The sequence below is a fragment of the Pelophylax lessonae genome, assembly GCF_965119305.1.
Source record: "Pelophylax lessonae genome assembly, chromosome: 4".
Taxonomy (NCBI): domain Eukaryota; kingdom Metazoa; phylum Chordata; class Amphibia; order Anura; family Ranidae; genus Pelophylax; species Pelophylax lessonae.
In genome coordinates, this window is record NC_138771.1 from 572,664,493 (window position 1) to 572,689,765 (window position 25,273).

The following is a 25,273-nucleotide window of genomic DNA, read 5'->3' on the forward strand; positions in this document are numbered from 1 at the left end:
GTCACTGTCCATCCTATTGTGAACCCTTTTATAGTAATAGGATATTTTTCCTATAGAAGGATCACTGTCAGAACAGTGATCGTGCCATTTCATGGTTTTTGCTTTGTTCTTTAATACTTAATAAATGATGTACCAGAGGGGTGACAAGAGCATCCTCTAAAGATTTAATGTGTATATGCCAATATCAATGCAAGAGGACAGTTATTTACCCTCAATTCCTAGCAGATGAATTTCCATTTAGGTCTTGATCACTAACAAAGAGGTCGTATCAGAAGGATGGAGAATGATAGGAGGCCAAGAACATATCCATTAAAGTCACAGGGAACATAGGATCTCTGCTTTCCTCTTCACTTCACGAAGACGTTAGGCAGACATTGTTGCTTTGTTCTGTTTTTCTGTATATATAACTGCATCCGTTCACTGAATGTCCTGCTCTTGTATTCCACCAGGAGACACAAAGGGGTTTATAATCTGTTGAATTCCCATATACTCTTAAGAGACAGGTAAACATATGCCTTAAATTCCTGCTGCAACCGTTTTTTTTTTTTGTTTTTTTTTCTTTAAAAGAACATTCTAGAATTTATCCAGGATCCATTAATTTTATACATGTTCAAGATTAGAAAAAGGACATTTTTCTGTTTCTTTCTTCAAAATACCTAAAACTGGGGAAGTTGGTTGCCCAAGCCAATTTTTTTTTCATCATCCAGATGAAAAATAAAAAATATAATAAATATAATAAATACAACTTGCTGACCACAACGGTGGGGAAAAGAGGGAGACCAATTCCACCATTAAAATAATAATAATAAAAAAGATGAGTTTCTAAGAACAAGGAAATGACACTAATAGGTCATGTACAATTCAATCCTGGCAATAAAACACGATGTGCACATTACGCATCCCCGCCTCGTATGGAAGGGGAGAGTTCACACTGTATGAACAAGAAGAGGTTTCAATCTGAAGTGCATCATCTCTTTTAAAACTCTGTTGGGAATGAGGATTCCTCATGCTCGATTTTAAATTTCAATTTCTTCTCTCCATATGCCATTGGGCGCTTGGGGTCATGCTCAGAGCAGCACAGTCTCCCTTCCAGGGATGAGATTGTCAATTCTCCTTTATCATGCTCTCTGCAGAAAGAGGAAGGGCAGAATTCACAGAAGGATGAAGAGGTGGATCCGCATTTGTCACACTGGTGCCACGGACAGTCCCATTTCCCTGAAAAAAGAGAGCAGAATCACTACAGCAAGCATTGACACAGACTTTTCAGTAACTTTACAAGACTTCGTGGATAAATTCCTGACGTTTTGCTATATATACCAACAGTATAATTTTTCAAAAAGACTGTACTTGTGCTCCAGTTCAGTGACTTTGCCTTTAACAGAAATGTCATGCTGCAGGTAGAAGGAAGCATTCCCTCAGTCTTCTCCATCTCAGTGTCCAGACTGTAATACTTTGTAACAATTCACAAGTAGTTATGGGCAAAACTAGTTCAACTCACTGGCGATTTTGGATTGCGGGCAAAATCACAGCAATTCTGCCCAGCGATTCAAAATCACACTGCAATAGTGGCAAAATGTACCATGCGTTTTTGGGTGCCGATCATTTTTAATGGCACCTCAAGCGCAGTGTGGTTTTGCTGCAATTGTCGCCCAAAATGGAGCAGGAGTTAGGGAGTAGGGAGGAGCGGTAACCACCATATACTGTGGCTAAAGAATCACCCCCTTTAACAGAATCACATTTTGTTGGTTTGGAGCCTGAAATGAAGACAGACACAGTTTTTGTTTTAACCAGCTGTATTTAAGTGCAACCTAGGACATCCACGTGAAAGATATAACACCAACATGTCATAAAAAAAATCAAAAATTCAAAAACAGAATCAATGAATTGGAAAAAGGATCACCCCTTTGTGTCAGTATTTTGTTGAACTACCTTTTGCTTTAATTAAAACCTTTAGTCTATTAGGATATGTCTCTATTAACTTTGCACATCTGGACTTTAGAATATTTGTCCACTCTGAAGAGGGCAGCAGATTTTCCTCAAGAATTTGATGGTATTTTGCCACATCCATTTTTTCTTCTATCCTGATAAGTGCTTCAGTCCCTGCAGCAGAGAAACACCCCCATACCAGAATGTTACCACCGCCATGCTTTACTGTAGGAATGGTGTTTTTTGGATGGTGAGCTGTATTGGATTTCCCCCAGACATATATGGTGTTGAGGCCAAATAATTAAATTTTAGTCTCATATGACCATAACGCCTTTTTCCATGAGGCCTCAGAATCTTCAAGGTGTGTTTTGGCAAAGCTCAGTGTTGACTGCATGTGGCCTTTCTAAAGGAGTGGCTTTTTACTTGTAACCCTCCCATACAAGCCACAATTGTGGAGAATTTGTGGTATTGTTGTCACATGCATTCAATGACCACTCTTTGTCATAAATTCCTACTTTAGAGTTGCTGTAGGTATCTTGGTAGCCTCTCTGACCAGATTCCTCTTGGTTCTTTCTGATCCAGAGAGGGTCGGTGTTGTATCAAATACCTTTCACTTCTTAATAATAGACTTCTAGGCATTGATAAGGCCTTTGAAATGTTTTTGTATCCATCTCCTGACTTGTGCCTGTCCACAACTTTATCCCAGAGATCTTTTGACAGCGTCTTGCCACCCATAGTTGATTGTTTGCTTCAATTGCACTACCAGGGAGTGAAATGCTCCAGGAAAGCTCTTTTCATGCTGAGCTAATTCATAATGACTACAGCAAATCATAGTTGAAAGTCAAATGGCTTTGTGTGGCATTGAGAAGGTGATTAGCCATTTTTAGGAGAGGGGGTGATCCTTTTTCCAACTCAGTGATTCTAATTTTTTTTCTGACATGTTGGTGTTATATCTTTCACTTGTATGTTATAAGTTGCACTGAGGGTTGCTTACACTCTAAATACAATTAAAGCTGAGTTCCACCCATTTTGGTGTTTATTAAAGGTCAGCAGCTACAAAAAGTGTAGCTGCTGACTTTTAAAAAAAATGCACACTCACCTAACCTGTCCCATGGTCCAGTGATGCGGCCGGTGGGAGCCTCGGTTATCTCCCTCTTCTTCCCGTGTGGGCCGGGTACGCACTGCGCATGTGTGAGTCGCGCTTCGCGTCCTGAGTGGACGGGCAATCTTCTGGGACCTGTGACGTGTCCCAGAAGATTGCAGGGAGGGAGGGGGAGAGGAGAACTTTCGGTCGAGCCGCCTAAGGGGGAGTGGGTACCTATTAAATCTAGGTACACCCGCTCCTGCCCCCCCAAAAAAATGACATGCCGATGTGCACGTCAGGGGGCCAGGAGCACTTAAAGTGGAAGTTCTACTTTTGGGCTGGAACTCCACTTTTTGACAAATGTATTGCCGAATAAACAGGCCCATATCAGAGATGTTACATTTTTTCTACTCCTTAGGGGTGTGTACAGGGATGTGAGAGCTGAAATTGTTGTCTTTTAAACAAATAGGGTGTTTGCACCAAAAAATTAGGTATTTAATATGTATACTAAAAATATGTATGTAGTTCCACATTCCAACAATACAGGAGGAAGACACACATACGCCCAGAGATTAGAAATAGAGGTCAATACCCCAGGAAGTGTAAACAGAGCATCACATATACAACCTAATAGTATGTATGGATAAGAACATATACACTCAAAGTAATTGGCAAATGCAGGGGGATATACACCGATCAGCCAGAACATTATGACCACCTACCATATTATGACCACCCACCTAATCTTGGGTAGGTCCCCTTTTTGCTGCCAAAACAGCCAAGACTCATCGAGACATGGACTCCACTAAACCTCTGTAAGCATTCGAATAATAAACCAGTGCCACGCTGCATTGACATAATTGTTACGCAGAACCACATACAATTACAAACAATTATTAAAATAAAAATATTGTACATAAAATAAACTTATAATAAATAATGTGAATCCTTCAATAAATATAGTCCATGCAATCATACTCATGTCGGTGTCCTTATTTTGCACTTATCTGTATAAAAAAAGCTTCTCGTAATCTCACAATGATAGTAACCACCATTTATTGGGCAATCCCCCTCACTGACATACATATGGTCTCACCTTCTAAATATGACCCAAATATGTTTTAGTTCAAGATGTGCTTTCCCCTTAAACCATGGTTGGTATAGCCATGACTGGTTTCCCACTCAGCACTTCCCAGGAAGTTCTACCCACATCCATCCTCATCCACCTTAAGGAATGTTTTCATCCAAGGCTCAAAAGAGATAAATCATCATAGCACTTTCCGTTTCATACCAATATTTTATTTAAATTAATTAACAACCTCAATACTGGGCACTTTTACCCACTTCTTACCCAGGCCAATTTTCAGCTTTCAGCTCTGTCACACTTTGAATGAGAATTACTCACTGTACCCACATAAGATTTACTGTATATCATTTTTTTCACACAAATAGAGCTTTCTTTTGGTGGTATTTAATCACCGCTGGGGTTTTTATTTTTTGTGCTACAAATGAAAGAAGACCACAAATTTTGAAAAAAATGCATTTTTCTTAGTTTCCATTAAAATGTTTTGCAAATAAGTAAATTTCTTCATAAATTTGGACCAAAATGTATACTGCGACATTTCTTTGGTAAAAATAACCCAAATCAGTGTATATTATTTGGTCTGTGTGAAAGTTATAGAGTCTACAAGCTATGGTAACAATCGTTGAAAATTCATCACACCTGATCTCATTTCTTGAGGCAAGTCAAGACATGTCAAGACAGTAAAAATAATCCCCAAATTACCCCTTTTTGGAAAATAGACAGTCCAAAGTACTTAGTAAGAGGCATGACAAGTTTTTTGAAGTTGTAATTTTTCCCCACAGATTTTTGGAAAATTAAGAAATTACACAAAAATGTCATTTTAACAAGTTACTATATTTCTCACCCACGGCATAGGCATACCTCCAAAACACATTCTGCTACTCATCCTAATTATGGCGATACCATGTGTGTGAGACTTTTTCACAGCCTAGCCACATAGAGAAGCGCAACATTCAAGGAGCACCTTTAGGCATTATCCACTAAGACCAGGCCTTATTTCAAAACTTTTTGTTTACAAGTAAAAAAATCTGTATTTTTGCTAGAAAATGACCTCAACCCCCCAAACATTATACATTTTTGTAGCAGAGGCCCTAGATAATAAAATGGTGGGTTTTGCGAATTGTTATATCACATGGTATTTGCGCAGCAGTTTTACTAATTAAATTTTTCACACTGATGCATGAATACATTTCATTGAATTTCAAAGCACACAGAGACAATACCCAAATATTTTGTAAAATATAAAATATGGTGTTGCGTCGGGTAAACAGATACCAAACATACCACGCTTCAAAATTGTGCACGCTTGTGAAAAGGGCACCAAACTCCATTATTTAAAAAAAATCTCCATATTGGTTACCAGTTTAAAATTACACAGGAGGTCTGGTGCTATAATTATTGCTCTCGCTCTGACGTTCACGGTGATACCTCGCATGTGGTGCGATCGCTGTTTCCATATACGTATGGGACCAACATGTGCGTTCACCTTTACACGCGAGCACGGGGGGGGGGGGGGGGGGTTTAAATGTTTTTTTTTATTTATTAGTGGGACACTGATACACTAACAGATGTTTTTGTGCACTTGTACACTATGACAGATATTGATTGTCCACCGGCGGACACTGACAGATGTTGATGTCACAATGAAACACTACATTATTGCAGATGTTTTTTGCACTGGTACAGATGTTCATTAGGACACTGGTGTTTTGTGCACTGGTAAAGATGTGATGGGACACTTACAGATGTTTTGTGTACTGGTACAGATGTGATGGGGCACTGTGACATGTTTTGTGCACTGTACAGATGTGATGGGACACTGTGACAGATGTTTTGTGTACTGGTACAGATGTGATGGGGCACTGTGACAGATGTTTTGTGCACTGTACAGATGTGATGGGACACTGTGACAGATGTTTTGTGCACTGGTACAGATGTGATGGGACACTTACAGATGTTTTGTGTACTGGTACAGATGTGATGGGGCACTGTGACAGATGTTTTGTGCACTGTACAGATGTGATGGGGCACTGTGACACGTTTTATGCTTTGGTACAGGTTTATAGGGACATTGACAGATAATTTATAGGGACAGGGGTGCTTGGTGTACTGAGTGGGGATCTGTGACAGCTCTGTGTGTAAAATCATCCCTTACACACACAGTTGTCACAGAGGTTGTAGATTCCTCCTCTTCCTTTTTCAGCAATTTGAGCTACAGCAGCTCTTCTATTTGATCAGACTACACAGGCCAGCCTTCGCTCACCACATGTAATAATGAGCCTTGGCCACCCATGACCCATGGTTTACAGACGGGTATGGTGCCAGCTGATTGGAAAAAAGCCAACGTGGTACCAATATTTAAAAAGGGGCCGAGGTGTATCCCGGGTAACTATAGGCCGGTCAGCCTAACATCTGTAGTCTGCAAGATTTTGGAGGGGATGTTAAGGGACCACATACAAGACTTTAGTAATGAAAATGGTATTATTAGTAGTAGTGGGGACCTACTTTGACCGAATCCAGCTTGAGACCCACTCTCCACCCTACACAGGCTTTTTTTCTGGTCATATCCCCCTAAGGGATTGGTTTCTATATTGCTAGTGACTCTCAATGTTTGATTTTAGTATTGTATGTCAGTCTGTTGTTTTTTGAGTATACATGGTTGTCCATGTGTAGTTTTATCCTGTAACCATCAATAAAATGTATCTTGGTTTTATATAAATTGGTTTTGGGTCTGATCCTTCTACTCCCACTGGCCTGCAAAGCCCCATCTTTTTCTATCCTATTTTTTATTATTAGTAGTAATCAGCATGGATTCATGAAAAATCGTTCTTGCCAAACCAATCTATTAACCTTCTATGATGAAGTGAGCTGCCATCTAGATAAAGGTAAGCCTGTGGATGTGGTGTATCTGGACTTTGCAAAGGCTTTTGACACCGTTCCCCACAAACGCTTACTGTTCAAACTAAGGAAGGTAGGTATGGACCATAAGGTGAGTACCTGGATAGAGAACTGGCTCCAGGGGAGAGTCCAGAGGGTGATGATTAATGGGGAGTACTCGGATTGGGCGGGTGTGGAAAGTGGGGTCTCCCAGGGTTCGGTCCTGGGACCAATCCTGTTTAATTTATTCATAAATGATCTAGAGGAGGGGATATCTAGTACAATCTCAGTATTTGTGGATGATACTAAACTAAGCTTGCCAATATCTTCTGGGCAGGATGTGGAAACCTTACAAGCGGACCTGAACAAAATAACGGGGTGGGCAACTACATGGCAGATGAGGTTTAATGTTGAAAAATGTAAAGTAATGCACTTGGGGGCCAGAAACCAGAAAGAAAGCTACTCACTAGGGGGGGAACCTCTGGGTGAGTCTAGGATGGAAAAAGACTTGGGGGTACTGGTAGACAACAGGCTTGGCAGTGGCATGCAATGCCAAGCCGCTGCAAGCAAAGCCAACAGAATACTGGGATGTATAAAAAAGGGGATTCACTCCAGAAATAAAGAGATTATTCTCCCACTCTACAAGACTCTGGTCCGGCCACATCTGGAGTATGCTGTCCAGTTCTGGGCACCGGTCCTCAGGAAGGATGTGCTGGAATTGGAAAGATTCCAGAGAAGGGCAACAAAAATAATTAGGGGAATGGAGGACATCAGCTATGAGGAAAGACTACAAGCACTGAACTTATTCTCTCTGGAGAACAGACGATTGAGGGGGGATATGATATCAATGTACAAATAAGTACTGGCGACCCTAGCATAAGGAACAAACTATTCAGAGTAAGGGAATACAATAAGACACATGGCCACTCACTAAAACTAGAGGAAAGGCGGTTTAACCTTAAAATGCGTAAGGGGTTCTTCACTGTAAGAGCGGTAAGGATGTGGAATTCTCCTCCACAAGCAGTCGTATCAGCAGGAAGCATTGATAGTTTCAAAAAACTATTAGATGGGCACCTTAGAGACCACAACATACAGGGGTATACAATGTACGGTTAACAGCAAACACAAGCACGCATCATAGGTTGAACTGGATGGACTGATGTCTTTTTTCAACCTCACTAACTATGTAACTAACTATGTAACTATGACCCTGCCTCCAGTTTTTCTTCCTTGGACCATTTTTGGTAGGTTCAGACCACTGTAGTCAGGAAACATCCCACAAGAACTGCAGTTTTGAAGTTACCCCGACCCAGTTGTCTAGCCATTACAATTATGCCCTTGTCAAAGTTGCTCAAAAGCTTATGCTTGCCCATTTTTAATGTTTTCAACACATCGACTTTAGAGACAACATATTCACTTGCTGCCTAACATCCTACCCACTTTCAGATGCCATTGTAATGAGATCATCAATGTTATTCACTTTACCTCTCAGTGGTCATAATGTTATGGCTGATCGGTGTATATGCACCTATACATAAACAGTTTGATGATATAGGAAAACAGCAGATTTTCCCTAAAGGGTTTAAAAAAAGGAAAAAAAAAAAACAAATAGCAAAAAAAAAAAAAAAAAGGCAAAAATTAAAAAAAAGATAGGAACACATGATGGGAGAGTGTTCAGTCAGAATGTGAGGAAACCCTATAACACAAATATTACATAAATCTAATTCACAGGGCTTACCATAGGGAGGCTGTGTCAAGTTAAGGCAGAGGAGATGATAAGCTTTAGGACAGTCTCTCTTATCACACATTACCAACTCCCCTCCATCACCACAGCGGAAACAGAAATCTTCATGCATCTGTTTCTGCTCAGTTTTGATTTTGCGTTTCTTTGCTTTCAAGCGGGCATTTTTGGCCTTTTCTTCCGTTGCTGTAGCACAAGCTGTCTGCATAATGAAGAAACACAACACTTTATAGATTATAACAATGTACCATAGACAACAGAGATATAGCACTATATAGTGCATTCTGATTTAAAATTGTGATGTCTTTGTTTTTTAACAGCTTAAAATTTTAAACTTTCAAATGTTTTTTTTTTGTTTGTTTTAATTAGGCGTTAGTGTAATCATATTCTGTGTTGTTTGCCTTACCTTGTAATGATTGGCTCACATGTTATGGCTGCAGTTTGTAGTGTCATGGCTAATCGATTGCCCTAGGTTCATGTATTGCTGCAGCCAGCCTGTCCCTTATGCACCAAGGGAACAGGACAACTTCCTGTTCTGGATAACGCAGCATCCAATCTATGCCTCACCATCCTATCTGTGTTGCATCACAAATGTGGGAATGCTAATGTGATGAAACACATAATCTCCAAACTGTATGAATGAGCTCTATGTGTGTCTGTGAATGCTCTGCCTACTTGTTTCTGTGTCAGATCTAATTCCTGTGTAGTTCTCACCCGCAAGCGCTCTAGACTGACAGACCCAGGGATTGTGTGATATGTAGCTAATTCACAGGAATCTCACATTACAGACAGACATGCATTAGTCTGTGCACAGCCAAGCTGATTTACTCTACTATAGACTTTTTGTACAGGACAACAAATTATACCATGAAACTACATAATCAAAGCACATCTTATGCAGGTGTAAAATACAAGGTGCAGGTAAGAGTGTTTATCATTCCTTTAACTTTAAAGGGTAACTATATCTTTAGTGCCCTTGCACTTATATTGTACTGTCCCTGTCAGTCTTTTTCTCCCCTGTTATTGAACCAGCAAGATATCACCCATGAAGTCGCCAACCTATTAGTCAAATCTTCTGCACAGTAGCCCCATTCAATGCTGTGAATATTGAGGTCCATGCTCCAGTGGAGTAGGAATTCACTATAGCAGGGATTCCCAAACTACGGCCCTCCAGTTGTTCAGGAACTACAATTCCCATCATCCTTAGTCATGTACAGTATGTGAATGTCAGAGTTTCACAATGCCTCATGGGATGTGTAGTTCTGCAACAGCTGAAGGGCTGTAGTTTGGGAATCCCTGCTCTATAGGATTAAATGGAGAGTGAACTCTGCAAGTGCCCAGTTCAGAAGATTTTGGCAAGCAGCTCAGATGTTTTGTGGGTGATATCTTGCTGGATCGAGGACAGAGAAGAAAAAATGTGTTGGGGATTGGGGGGGAGGGGAGTGCACAATATACGTGTAAATGCACAAAACATTAAAGTCACTGCATTCTGTGTAAATAACAGAGGTACAACAAAACAGTCACTCTAGCCCCAGCCTCTGCAGGAGCTAAAAACTAAATAGATAACCCTGTTGCAATTAAAGGTAACTTTCATTTCTCAGTCGTCCTGAAGATGGCGCTAGCAGGTCCTAGAACCTTAAACATGCTGAGATGCTGAGGCGCTTGGCCATATAGAATCTCCAAACAATTTGCTGGTCCATGTCTTTACTTCTGGCACACATGCATGGGCAACCAGACTAGTTTTATTATGTATGGCTTGACCCATCTGCAGCCCAGTGAATACCAGAATTGCATATTGACATATACAAATACATGTATCCTTCAAACTAAACTCGTATGACTAATCAGTCTATGTAGTTCATTTTAACTTGCATACGACTTAGAAAAAGTTTCTTACCAAGTCCTGCTAAGCTTGAGTTCCATAGTAAGTATCCAACATTCTATAATCAACAGTCTATGTAGTGCAACAAGTTAAGTGTTCTAGAAAGTTTCTTACCAAGTCCTGCTTAGCAAGATCTTCATAGAAACTATCCAACATTTTATAATCAAAGAAAAACATTAAGTGGTATAACTGACAGGATGAGAGGCCCACTTACTTTTGGTCGTACCCCCAAGAAACCACTGCAGTTCTCTGCACCACAATGACACTCTGTTCGACCGTTTCCCAAACAGTCAAGGTTATAGTTAAATGTTAACTCAGTACCTGGAAACATACAATGTTTGGAAGATTTCAGATGCACGGCTGTATATGTTTCTTCGCATTTGATTCCATCACCCAGGAAACACAAGTATCATTTTTACATACAGTAGGTTCCATCAGTTTATCTGGAACCTAATAGCAAGTGTTGTCAAACTCATACTTTTTACTAGATAACTAAAAATATAAACAAGTAAAAGATTTCTGAACACTGACACTCCATTCTAAGGCATATTTAGTCTTAATTACTTGGAAAGGTTGCATTAATAGTAATTATTTATAAGCCAAATAAAGGCATCACTTCAATAATATGTTTGCTACCTTTAACACTGTAGATTATTTAGACCTGTGTTTCTCAATTGCTGGTCTGTGGCCTTCCTGCTGTTATTCATGCTAAAAGATACTGTCTAAGTGCTTTCCCTACTTCCTTGCCACTGCGGTGCTTACTGCTGGTAAGTAGGCAGCATCAACCTCACAGGCTTCACTATGTTCTAGAGAGTTCAGGACTCTGGCAGCTGCTGCAGTGCTGGATTTGTGTAACGCTGCCCCCTCTCCCAGCAGCAACCCACATACAAGCATTCCTGTAGTTGCTGGCATATTAAAACAGCAGCAGGAAATTTTTTATGGGTAATGCAGGGAGATGCTAAGGAGTGAAGAACTAAAAGAAGGAAAGGGGTGAGGAGTCTGCTAAGAAACAAAACGAAACATAAAACATTGCAGTTTACCAATCGCTACATTAGGCGGCTGCATTCTTTTTCCTTCTTTAAGCTTTTTTTTCCCTAAAAAAAAGTAAACTAATGAAGTCATCACATTTGATTTCAGTAACATTGAAAAAGTCCCTGACCCTTCTTTTAAAATGTGGTGGCATGGCTCCCAAAAACCTGCTGCTTTTTCGCATGCATTAAGAATTAATGGCACCCATGCATCTGATATACAGCAGAGCATTCTGGCTGTGGATGTCTCCAAGTGCAAGTACACATGTAATTTGCACCTGCAATAGTGTGAACCTATCCTTACTCTCTTTTGATTATATTTTAAATATATATTTTGCCTTCTTTTATTGTATGATATCAAACATTTTTTTTTTTTTTTTTTTTAATTGTTGGGGTATGGAAGAATTTGAAAGAACTTTACCAAGTCCTGGGGCCTCACTAAAGTTGAGAACCACTAATTTAATTTATGCGTTTGTTACCGCGTAATTCACTGCCATGCAACTTTTTTTTTTCTTTAGCAAACCGTGGCAATGTTATACTATGCTGTCAGCTATGGGGCCCATGCACACTGGGCGTTCAGCCACTGTGCATGAAATCCCGGCGTATTTGTGTGGGTGGAAGCACCATCCAGCCATGATCTAGCCAGCCTGAAAAAAATTAAGAGAGGCTGAACACTGCTGTGGCTGCAAAAGGCTGGATGGTGCACAAGTGTTATTAACATATGGTGCAGTATGCGCTGGGGACAAATGTCCGAAACACAAGAGATCCCGGCATTTTCTTTTAAGGATTGTGCTCCCAGTAGAAACCTTGGGCATATGAGGTACACTGAAGGCCCTTTAGGCTCCATTCACACTTGTGCGACTTGTAATGTGACTTTGGACATTAAAGTCACAGCCTATTCTTTTCAACGCCATCTGTTCAAATCGGTGTGACTTAACCACTTGCCGACCGCTTACTATATATATATATATATATATATATATATATAGGGCGGCAGGGTGGCTCGTACATTGTCCGTTAAAATAACGCAGTGCCGAATCGCAAAATAAGGCCTGGTCATTAAGGGGGCAAATCCTTCCGGTCTTAAAGTGGTTAAAGTCGTAGGGGCTTTGAAAAGGTGCCTCCACTACTTTGGTGCAACTTTTGATGGGACTTTGGTCCAGAGAATGTGAAGTCAGATCAAAGTTGTATCAAAGTCGTGCTCCAGAAATCATGTGACTTTGACTTTGGAGACGCGCTAATGTGAATGGAGTCTTAGTGTACAAAGGGGAACTTTAAGACTCATTCAAGATAAGCACTGTGTCACTATCAGTCTTCCAGTGCATTTTCAACCCTACACCTGTTAAATATGCTAACATATTTTTTTGTGTTAATGAGAGTTGTCTCAGTTAGAAAACCCACTGTATCATCTTCTAAATCTTTAGGTAAACATTACCTCTAAAAAAAGAAATATTTTTTAACAAATCATTAAGACCCTCTAAGTTATGTGTTATCCAGTAACAGTAACTAAACCCCAAAGGACAAAATTATATGATGGGGTAGAAATGGTTAAATCGCTGTACCTTGAGGTATGTCACAAAGAGCAAACAGTCCCACTCGCACATCGCCATTCACTGTCCACTTTTGGGTTTCACAGTTGGGGTTACAGCTGTGATTCATGAATCGGGAATAATTCCCCTTAGGGCCAGCATCTATGATACGATCCTGAAATTCACCGGACAGAAAGAGGCACAATCAATTTAATAGATGATGACAGAAAATCAAAATAATGCACACCTAACATATCTTAAACTGTACTCTGCTCATTCTCAAAAAACTAGATGCTTTTTTAAAATCCTGTTTATACATACATGTCTTATTCAGATATGTTTCTTCACAGAAATTTCACGTCAAGCTATTTAAATGTATCAGACTTGTAATGCTAAAAACCATCCAACTAGTTCAGGAAGCAAACATTTCTATCACCCAACTCCACAGTTGGGTGAATATGGACACAGTGCTCCATATTTAGCACCATAGGGTTATATAACCCCCTAAAGGAGGACACTAGGCAAAAAAAACAAACTTGGCTACATCTATGGGCAGTCCTAGTTGGTATAATTCCAACTTCTGCTATAGGCCTTTAGTTTAGTAACAAGCAGCATGAGAAGTAACATAATCAAACTCCATAGAGGGGTGGGTCCTGTGTCCACCACTGAACTCTGAGAAAGGAATTTTACGGTAAGTAAAAAAAATCATATTTTCTCTTTTGTTCACTGATGGACACAGTGCTCAATATTCAGAATCATAGGGATGTCCCCAAGCTGTGCCAGAAAGGAAACTTAGGAGTGGAACAAAAAATACAAGGCTAAACCCAAGAAGCCAAAACGGGTAACAGGAGCTCAACAAGAACAACCGGAGCCCCACCTGAAAAACACACCCCCAGAGAGGGAACAGACTCTCTAAACAGCAGCCTGCAAAACCTTGCCACCAAAGGAAGCATCCACAGATTGCCAACATGTCCACTTTTATAAACCTTTGAGAAAGTGTGCATCAATGACCAGGTGGTTGCCATCCAAACTTGCAACACTGACACCTAATGACAGAAAGAAGTACTAAGCACCTGAGTAGAGTGCACAGTCAGAGGGAAAGGAGGAACCCGACCCTTGATCGAATAGGCCTGAATCACTGTCTGTCTGATCCACCTGGAAATGGAAGCAGATAGCCCCTTCCTTGGTCCGTCTGTATTCACAAAAAAAGAGTCTGACCTCCGACTCAGTGGCAGCCAGATACACCTGAATCGCCCAAACCCCATCAGGGTGGTGCAAAGAAGGGTGTGCAAACCCTTGGGATGAGAAGGTCTGGGACACAAGTAAGGCAACACAATGTCCTCATTCAAATAGAAGTCAGAGAAAACTTTAGGTAGGAACGACAGACATGGGCGAAGAACCACCTTATCTTTGTGGACCACCATATAGGGAGTACAACAAGACAAAGTCACCAGTTTTCCGACACCCTGCAGGCAGAGGTGATAGCCCCCATAAAGGCCACCTTCTGGGACAATTCAAGCAAGGGAATCTCACAAATATTCTCAATTGGAGGTTTCTGAAGTACAGAGAGCGCTAAGTTCAAATCCAACGGTGGCAAAGGAGACCGCACTGGTGGAGACATGTGTCGAACCCCTTGAATGAAAGTAGGAACCAGTGAATGCGTGGCCAGAGGCCGCTGAAAGAAAATCGCCAAGGCAGACACCTGGCCCTTGATGGTACTCAAGCCCAACTTCTGCTCTACACCCCGTTGAAGAAAAGCCAAAATCCGAGCCACCGAAAAGATTCGAGGGTGAGCGTCTACTGACTTACACCATGAGATGTACGCCTTCCAAGTACGATGGTATATCTTCCTAGAGGTAGACTTCCTTGCCTTCAGCATAGTCGGAATCACCGACCCTGGCAAACCTCTATCCCTTAACACCTGGCTCTCAATAGCCAAGCCGTCAAACCCAGCGATGGTAAAGCAGGATGGAAGATTGGCCCTTGGGACAACAGGTCCTCCCTGAGAGGCAGTCTCCATGGTACGTCTGCAACCAGCCACACTAGGTCGGCATACCAGGAATGGGCGAGTCTGGGGCCACCAGAATGACGGGAATTACTTCTGCCTCGATCCTGCACAGGAGCCATGGAAGAAGCTTGAGAGGAGGGAAGGAGTAAATCAGACGATGCTGGTTCCACGGCACCTCCAGGGCATCTGTGGTGTCCACTAGAGGATCCCGTGACTTTGCTACAAACCCCTGAACCTTCCTGTGGAGCAGAGATGCCAAGAGATTTATGTTGGGGGTTTCCCACCACCGACACAGCAGATGAAAACGTCACCCAAACGCCACCTCCACCCGGGAAACATAAGGACCTGAGCCCCCGAGGTACCTTCTGCCTCGAGGAGGGGATCAAGTGGGGAGATGTGCCCCTTAGGCTCCATGAATAAAAGGGGGAATTCACAGTCCAAAAGGTTTTGGCACCACCAGAGGACCCACCTATACAGAGCCTGAACTCCCGCACTGCAGCAGAGAACGGGACACCCCACCAGGACTCACCACCCCACGGGAGGAGTGCCAGTCACCAGCAGTAGAAGCACCAGATGTACCACGTGCAGAAAGCGTCCTGAGAGGAGGAAGCCCAGGAATCCACCATAGAAATGGAGGAGGGGCCAAGGAGAAGTGTTTACTGCCACGCAGCTTTAAAACAATGGCTGCCGCTATGTGCCAGTGCATTACATTAGCCTGGTCAACCAACGAAAAATTGTCACTAGACCACAAGAAAATAGTCACTCAAGAGAAGTCTACTGGTCCCAAAAACATGGTCGCCACACCCGAAGACCAAACCACGGCAAAATGGCCACTGTGTACCACACCATGAGGCTCCCAGGGAGATCTGATCCCTGCGGGAGCAATGGCCCAACACAGCAAAAAAGGGGGGACACCAGGTATGTGGACTCCAAACAGTTTCATCGCTCACCCCCATGGAAGACCACACACCTGTCAGCGACTGGGCCACGCATGCAGGTACCGCTCCAGACAGAACCCCTCGCCATCAAAGTGGGGAGCTGTCGGCCAGGGGAACGCTGCGACTCAGACCAGGTGCCCAGTAGTATGTGACCCAGCAAGGGGGTTTAACTCGCTGGGCAGCCCCTGTCCGGTGGGGCTATTTCGCGGCCTAGCGTGTAGCTGATGGTCTGCATGCGCTCGATGACCGTAATTAGGGGGAGCATGAGACATCATTTTCACACATAGATTGGCCACCACAGAGTCCAGAACTTAACCTCATTGAGAATCTTTGGGATGTGCTGGAGAAGGCTTTGCACAGTGGTCCGACTCTCCCATCATCAATACAAAATCTTGGTGAAACACTGGACGGGAATAAATCTTGTGACATTGCAGAAGCTTATCGAAATAATGCCGCAGAGAATGCATGCGGTAATCAAAGCTAAAGGCGGTCCAACGTGCGTGTGACCTTTTTTTTTGGTGGCGACTTTTTTTTTGGCCAGGCAGTGTATATTTACATTCATTTATAATTTTTTTATATTATATACAGTGGGTATGGAAAAAAATCACCCCCTATAAAATAATCACATGCTGTTGCTTTGCATCCTGAAATGAAGACATACACAGTTTTTGTTTTATCCAGCTGTATTTACAAATTGCAAATTATAACATCCAAGTGAAAGATATAACGCCAACATGTCAGAAAAAAAAAAAATCAAAAACAAAATCACTGAGTAGGAAAGAGGATCACCCCTTTGTGTCATTATTTTGTTGAACCACCTTTTGCTTTAATTACAGCCTTTAGTCTGTTAGAATATGTCTCTACTAACTTTGCACATCTAGACTTTGCAATATTTGCCTACTCGTCCTTGCAGAACTGCTCAAGTTTAGTGGAATTTGATGGTGACCTTTTGTGGACTGCAGTCTTTAAGTCATTCAACAGATTTTCAATGGGGTTTAAGTCTGGGCTCTGACTAGGCCATGCAAGAACATGGAAGAACATTCACCTTTTTCTCCTTCAACCACTGTGTACTCAATTTTGCTGTGTGCTTTGGGTCATTGTCATGTTGGAAGGTAAACTTTCTACCCACTGACAACTTTCTTTCAGAGGGCAGCAGATTTTCCTCAAGAATTTGACGTTTTTTTGCCCCATCTATTTTTCCTTCTATCCTGACAAGTGCCCCAGTCCCTGCTGCAGAGAAACACCCCCATACCAGGATATTACCACCTCTGTGCTTTACTGTAAGAATGGTGTTATTTGGATGGTTAGCTGTATTGGGATTTCCACCAGACATATCGTTTGGTATAGAGGCCAAATAGTTAAATTTTAGTCTCATCTGACCATAACACCTTCTTCCATGTGGCCTCAGAATCTTCAAGGTGCATTTTGGCAAAGCTCAGTGGTAATTGCATGTGGCCTTTCTTGCGGAGTGGCTTTTTCTTGAAACCCTCCCATACAAGCAACATTTGTGGAGAATTTGTGATATTGTCACATGCACACAATGACCACTCTTTGTCATAAATTCCTGCAACTGCCTCAGAGTTGCTGTAGAGCTCTTGGTAGCCTCTTGACCAGTTTCCATATGGCTCGATCGTCCAGTTTGAGCCACATCCTGATTCAAGGAGGGTCTGTGTTGTACCAAATACCTTCCACTTCTTAATAATAGACTTAACTGTGTTTCCAGGCATTAATAAAGCCTTTGAATTTTTTTTTGTATCCATCTCCTTACTTGTGACCGTCCACAGCTTTATCCCGGAGATCGTTTGACAGTGCCTTGCCACCCATAGTTGATTATTTGCTTCAGCTCCACTACTAGGGACTACTGGTTCCTAGCTAAAGGAAAGCTCTTTTCATGCTGAGCTAATCAAAATGGCCACAGCTGATCACAGTTGACAGTCAAATGTCTATGTGTAAATACAAAATGTGGGTGCGCTGATAGGAGTGAAGCTGCAACCTGAACTGTACCTAGTGAAAAATAATGTTGAAAAAATAGGTGGGCTAAACAATATTTGAATAAATTGCCATAAAGGCACACACAGTATACACAATGTGTACAATAAATTGGCATATACAAATGACAATAAACCAAGGTGAGTGTGATTCAGTGAAAATTGAAACTCAAATGAGTGCAAAAACTAATGAGAGTCCACAAAGTCCAAACAAATCTTCACCAAGTGGTATATAGTGAAAAAATTATGAAGGAACTTGAAGTGATATTTCCAGTGAAACAAAGATTCCCACCACCGACAGGCTTTCCTCCTTACCAGATAGGATAAGGTTAGGCGCAGAGTAAAACTCTAATCAATCAGTTGGAAAGGAGGAAACTTCCACTGCAATTCCACCCTGTGGTATGATGCAAGATGGCCTCTTACCGGATGGCATGTATATCAAGGCACAGGAGATTCTCCTATGTGGACGTCCCTTCTGTTGATCGGATACCAATGGTCTCCTCCGCTAACAATGTGCGTCCGTGATCTTATTAACTCCCCAAGATGTCATATGTGGGACAAGGAATAAGCGGACAATAGTGTAATACCCCCCGAGAATAATTTATTAATAAAGGTCATACACTTACATAAGTTGCGGGGAAACAAACAAGAGTACCAGCGAGTCCGCCTATGCCCGGCTGCTGATCGGGCAATGCGTGACGTCTGTGGTGGCGCGACACGCCTCCTCTCTGATGCGTTTCCTCTGACAAAACTTCTGCTGAGATAGGAGGGCCCTCCTATCTCAGCAGAAGCCTTGTATACTGTATATTTTTTTGACATGATTTTTCAAGCATCTCATTAGTGGATATACACGTATTTTAAATTGGTACGTATTTTAGATTTATGTTGCCAAGTGATATCCAATGGTCTGTTTGTATCCCAAAATCAAAGGTCAAGATTTTTCAAGATTTTATTGTAATGTTCTCTTAACTGTTTTGTTTTTATTGTTATCTTTATTGCAAAAATGTATAAAAAAGTGAACTTTAACTATTTGCCACCCTTAGGCGGTTTATAAAACATCCTGGACTTCCAATGGCTATAACAAACATATAGCTGCAGCTGTCACTATAAGCTTGGTATCATTTTTGCAGCTGGCAATTGACTGTTCAGTAAAAGTAATTTGGGTGGCTTTACAGCCGTTCAATCACTTTTACAGTAGTGAGAAGGGTCGCATCGACCTATTAGCCCTATTAAGATAGCAAAAAAGAAAAATTATTAAAAAAAAGGTAAAAAATGAATTTAAAATAATATAAATAAAAAAAAGTTAAAACATGTAAAATCATTCCATTTATCCTGTGCTTACATGCAAATTTAAATGCAGGCACAGGGTGTGCACGTGGGTAAACTGCAATTGCGCCACATGTGAGGTATCGTCGTGAATATCATAGTGAGAGAAATAATTATATGGCCATCGATCACAGTTAAATCCAAACTGATAACCTGTAAAGACTTTTAAATTGATACCTATGGACAATTTTGGGTACATTTTTCTTTTTTTGTACAGATTTGAGGCTTGACATGTTTGGTATCTTTTTACTTGATGCAACACTATCTTTTATATTTTACCAAAAAATTGGGTGTTATATTGTGTTTGTCATTTTAGTGTATTTTTTCTTGAAAATATGCATTTGATAAGCAGATATTCAAATATTGTAAAACATAAAAACAATTTGCAACTGTCATCATTTTATTCACAGCTGTGCATGGTAGCCAATTAGCTTCCAGGTTTTTTTTTTTTTTTTGTCAAAGCTTTATTGAATAAGCTGAAGTTAGAAGTTGATTGGCTACCGTGTACAGCTGCACCAGATTTTGCACTCCCCAGTTTTAGTACATCAACTCCAGTATGTGCAATGCACCAAAACACAGAATATATCTTTGTCACCAAAAAAGAAAACAAAACACAACATCATTGGTGTGACCCTAACAATGAAGTATCAGGTAGTAGGTGGAACCAGAGTGTGAAGCGGAGACATCAATTACACAAGTACAACAAAATACTATAAATGCTTCTTATAAGTCTATTCTCACCTTGGTGACAGTAAGCAAATAGAAGTTGGTGACTCCATTTTCATGGGATCGTTTCAAGCGAAGTCTGCACTCTTCCTCATCGATCAGCTCCCCTACGTATTCATTCACAAACTCGCCCTGAAACAAACCAACAAATACAATTCTTAGAAAGGAGCAAATACAGTATAATCTTATGTTATCGAAACTTCAACAGTGTTTCTTCCACATGAGGAACGTAATCAAAAAACAGTATGGTGAAGAGTCTGGACTACTGCAGCAGTAGCAATAAGAACTTGCTCCTGTTTGCCTGAATGCCTAACATTGTTGAGGATGAAAAATTGATACTAGCAGTCCCGGAGTTACATCTGACTTACATACGACTCATACTTACAAACAGAGAAGTAAGGAATAGGAAGTAAGAGGAGGTAAGAGGAAGTAAGAGGAAATGTACCCCTAGGAAGGGAAATTCACTCCTATAAGATTTATTATGGGAAAAAGGTGTCTCCACTGAAGCTTTATCAACCATCCTTGTTTCCACCACAACCCAAAATTTTCAAAATCCAATTGTCACAGAGACAGAAAGTGAGATGAAATCTTCTGAACAGAAGCATAAACAGCAAAACACGTTACAGGGGTGGTAACCCTTCTCTATGTTATTCAAAAACCTAAAAATATTTTTTTTGGCTGGAGTTACACCTAAAAATTGTATCTGTTTCAACTTTCAACTCCACCCAAAAAGGGAAGTTCAACTTGTTTGCACCCTCCCTTTTTCAGCTGCCACATTTGGCAGTTTTTGGGGGGGATGGGGGAGCAGGTACCTAGTTTTGACAGGTACCTGCTCCAACTTCCAGCTCCGGAAGTTTGGCCATCCTCCTACCCCTGTAGCCTTTTAAGACACATGACAGGTCCCAGAAGACTATAGACCAATCACTAGGAGCAGCGGGGTTAGGCATGAGCAGTAGGGAACCGGCTGCGAAAACCCCCAAGACTTCACTTTTTCTTTCTCTTACTTGCTATGCCGATGCCTGCACCCGAAGCTGATTGAACAATCGGTTTGGGTGAGGACATCGCTGCATCCCTGGACAGGTAAGTGTCCCTTTATTAAAAGTCAGCAGCTACTGTATTTGTAGCTGCGACATTTAATTGTTTTTGGGGAGCCTGGAGCTCCTCTTTAACCTGTTCCAGCCCACGCTATAGCCGAATAATGGTTACAGCACAGGCTAAAAATGCCAGGAGGAAGTCCATGGAGCATGGGGACTCGACTTATCACAGATCAGGGTTAAAGGCCAAGCACAGCCCTTTACCACGTGATCAGCTGTCAACCAGTGACAGCCGATTACACAATGTAAACAGAAGCCGGTTATCAGCTTTTTTTTTTCTTCACGCTGAGAGCATGGGGAGAAAAGAATAAAGCCAATAACCAGCTTCTATAAAAGGGACATCGGATCCAACATTTGCCCACCAGAGCTGCTAATCAGTGCCCACCAGTGCCACCTACCAGTGCCTATCAGTGCTGCTGATCAGTGCTCACCAGTGCCACCTATCAGTGCAGCAAATCAGTGCCTTATCTTTAGTGTCACATATCTCTGCTGCCTATCAGTGAAAACCCCCAGTGCCCATCAGTGCCGCCTATCAGTTCCGTCTATCAGTGCCACCTATCAGGGCAGCCTCATCAGTGCCTCCTGATCAGTGCCCACCAGTGCCACCTATCAGTGTCTATCAGTGCTACCTTTCAGTTCCCATCAGTGCTGCCTTACTAGCGCCTATCAGTGCCCATCAGTGCAGCCTCATCAGCACACATCAATGAAGGAGAAAAATTACCTGTTTGCAAAATTGTATAATAAACTATGAAAAATGTTTGTTTTTTTTTCAAAATTTTCTGAATTATTTTGTTTGTTTAGCAAAAAAATAAAAAACTCAGTGGTGATTAAGCGCCGGTTCACATACACGCGACGCTACTTCCCGGGACGACCTCCGAGATCGCGGTGCGAGCAGCGCGCCGCGACCTCGGAGCGGCCGCCACGGACTTCATAACATTGAAGTCTATGGCGGTCGCCTCCTGGTCGCCCCAAAGAAGCTCCGGACCCTTTTTCTAAGTCGGAGCGACTTGTGTCGCTCCTATTAGAACGGGTCCGCAGCTTCCCTATGGGAGGCGACCTGCAGCGACCAGGTCGCCTCACAGGTCGCCTTAGTGTGAACGGGGGCTTAATACCACCAAAAGAAAGCTCTATTTGTGTGAAAAAAATGATAAACATTTCATATGGGTACAGTGTTGCATGATTGCACAATTTCTCATTCAAAGTGTGACAGCGTTGAAAGCTGAAAATTGGCCTGGGCAGAAAGTGGGTAAAAATGCCCAGTATGCAAGTGGCTAAAAACAAACCTACTGAACCTATCTTGTTTGTAACCTGGGGACTGCCTGTATTTTAGATTTCAGTGGATTCTAGAGTGCTGACTTACCGTTTTGTGCCTTATATTTCAATATCGCAGCCTGAGTTTCCAGCTCTACCACCTGTTTTGGACATTATATGTATGCCCCTTGTGAATGGAATTTCAATGCATTCTGCATTTCAGAACATGCAAACTCTTCTTTGTTTCTGTATCAGCTGCACCAGGCAGCACAGCAAGAAAAATGGGATTTTCCACTTACCGTAAAATTTCTCTGATCTTCATTGACGGACACAGCTCTTTATCTTCATGACCATTGGGTTATACTGCCCCCTACAGAAGTAGGACACTAGGCAGGAAAAAGCTTGACTATGCCTATGGGGCAGTCCCAGGGAGTATGCTCCCACTCTCAGCTAAAGGCACTCAGTATTGTTACAAGCAGTGTTAGAAGAAAGCCAACTCCACAGAGGGGTGGATGCTGTGTCTGTCAATGAACATCAGAGAAATGGATTTTACGATAAGTCAAAAATCCCATTTTCTCTTTCGTTCATTGACAGAGACAACTCTTTATCTTCTTGAGCATTGGGACATCCCAAAGCAGTGTCAAACATGAGGGGTGGGAACAGCAAGAAAAAATTCCCAAGGCTAAACCATAGCCAACCAGGTAACATGGAGCTACACCACAAACAACTGGAGCTCACCTGAAAAAAACAATACACCTCAAAGAGGACCAGGTCCTCTAAACAGCAGCCTGCAAAACCTTGCGGCCAAAAGAAGCATCCGCAGATGCCAACACATCCACCTTATAAAACTTTGTAAAAGTGTGCACAGACGACCAGGTGGCTGCCTAGCAAACCTGCAGCACTGACGTCTGATGGCGGAAGGCCCAGGAGGCGCTAAGGGCCGGAGTAGAGTGTGCCTAAACAGGGAAAGGAGGAAAATTACCCATAAAGGAATAGGCCTGAATCACTGTCTGTCTGATCCATCTGGAAATAATTCACAGCAGAAGCGGCAAACCCTTTCAGAGGTCCATCCATGAGCACCAATAGTAAGTCTGACTTCCTAAAAGACTCCATAGCTGCCAGGTACACCCTGATTGCCCGAACCACATCCAGGGAATGCAAGGCAATTTCCTTAGGATGTTTTGGGCCTTGGACATAGGAAAGGCAACACAATATCTTTATTTAAATGGAAATCAAACGACCTTTGGTAGGAACGACGCACAGGGACGAAGAACCACCTTATCTCTGTGAACCACCAGGTAGGGAGAACGACAAGATGCTGCCACCAGCTTCGACACACTGCGCGCAGCAGTAATAGCCACCAAAAAGGCCACCTTCTGGGACAACGTAAGCAGGGGAACCTCCCGAATATTTTCAAAAGGAGGTTTCTGGAGAACTGACAACCGAATTGAGGTCCCACAATGGCAATGGAGACCGCACTGGAGGAGACAACTGTCAAACTCCCTGGATAAAGGTACACACCAAGGAAAGAGTGGCCAATAAACGTTGAAAGAAAACCGCCAAGGCCCAAACCTGGCCCTTAACCACTTAAGCCCCGGAAGATTTTACCCCCTTCCTGACCAGGGCCTATTTTGCGATTCGCACTGCGTTGCTTTAACGGACAATTGCCCGGTCTTGCGACGCTGTACCTAAACGAATATCACGTCCTTTTTTTTCCATAAACAGAGCTTTCTTTTGGTGGTATTTGATCACCTGTGCGATTTTTTGATCATGCACTATAAACAAAAAAAGAGCGTCAATTTTGCAAAAATAACAATAATTTTCAAATTTTTTATATAAAATTCCCCCAAAAAAATGTAAAAATCAAAATTTTTTAACATTTTAGGACAATTTGTTTTCTGCTACATATGTTTGGTAAAAAAAAAAATCGCAAAAAGCGTATTTTGATTGGTTTGCGCAAAAGTTATTGCATTTACTAACTAAGGGAAATATTTTTGTCATTTTTGTTGTTTTTTTTTTAACGAGTAATGGCGGCGATCTGCGATTTTTTTTTGCGGGACTGCGACATTGAGGCAGACAGATCGGACCCTTGACTGACATTTTTGACACTTTTAGGGTTACCAGTGACATTACTACAGTAATCAGTGCTATACATATGCACTGTTACTGTAAAAATGACACTGGGAGGGAAGGGGTTAACTTTATTTGAGAGGGAGGGGTTAAGTGTGTCCCTAGGGGCGTGTTTCTAACTGTGATTGGATGTGGCTACTTGTGTAAGAACAAAGATCAACGGTCCTACATAGTAGAACCGTATGATCTTTATTCTTACACAGGGGAGAATGACAGACGGCTGTGTTTACATTAGGCGGCTGTGTTTACATTAGCCGCCTGCCTTTCTCCCGCTCTAACGGACGATCGTGAGTGCCCGGCGGACGCGCGGGGGGGGGTCCGTGAGCGAGCGGGAGCGTGCCTCCGGCGGCGCGCGCTCGCTCCCCAGAGCCTCACAGGCTAGCGACGTAGACCTACGTCGCTTTGCCTGTGAGGGGCTGACTGCTGACGTGGATCTACGTTAGGCAGTCGGCAAGTGGTTAATGGTACCCAAGGCCAGGCGCTGCTCAACCCATTGTTGGAGGTAAAGTAAAGGAGGAACCCCAAGAGACTTATACCACACAATGTAGGTCTTCCAAGTACGATGGTAGATCTTCCTAGAGGTAGATTTTCTAGCCTTTAGCAGCGCAGGAATCACAGATTCAAACAAGCCTCTATCCTTCTGTACTTGGCGTTCAACAGC

The 25,273-nt window shown here is 42.1% G+C and overlaps 1 protein-coding gene across 1 annotated transcript in view; it reads right to left on the bottom strand.

Annotated features, from left to right (window-relative positions):
• Positions 1–425: 425 nt before the first annotated feature.
• NSD3 (nuclear receptor binding SET domain protein 3) overlaps positions 426–25,273 on the bottom strand; it is a 253,610-nt gene continuing 228,762 nt past the window's right edge. The window contains exons 19-23 of the mRNA XM_082255234.1: positions 20,153–20,269; positions 13,185–13,326; positions 10,809–10,915; positions 8,710–8,914; positions 426–1,215 (exon numbers count right to left, since the gene is read on the bottom strand). Of these exons, the coding sequence (XP_082111360.1) occupies positions 977–1,215; positions 8,710–8,914; positions 10,809–10,915; positions 13,185–13,326; positions 20,153–20,269 (810 nt within the window). The 3' untranslated portion in view covers positions 426–976. The remainder of the gene's footprint in view (positions 1,216–8,709; positions 8,915–10,808; positions 10,916–13,184; positions 13,327–20,152; positions 20,270–25,273) is intronic.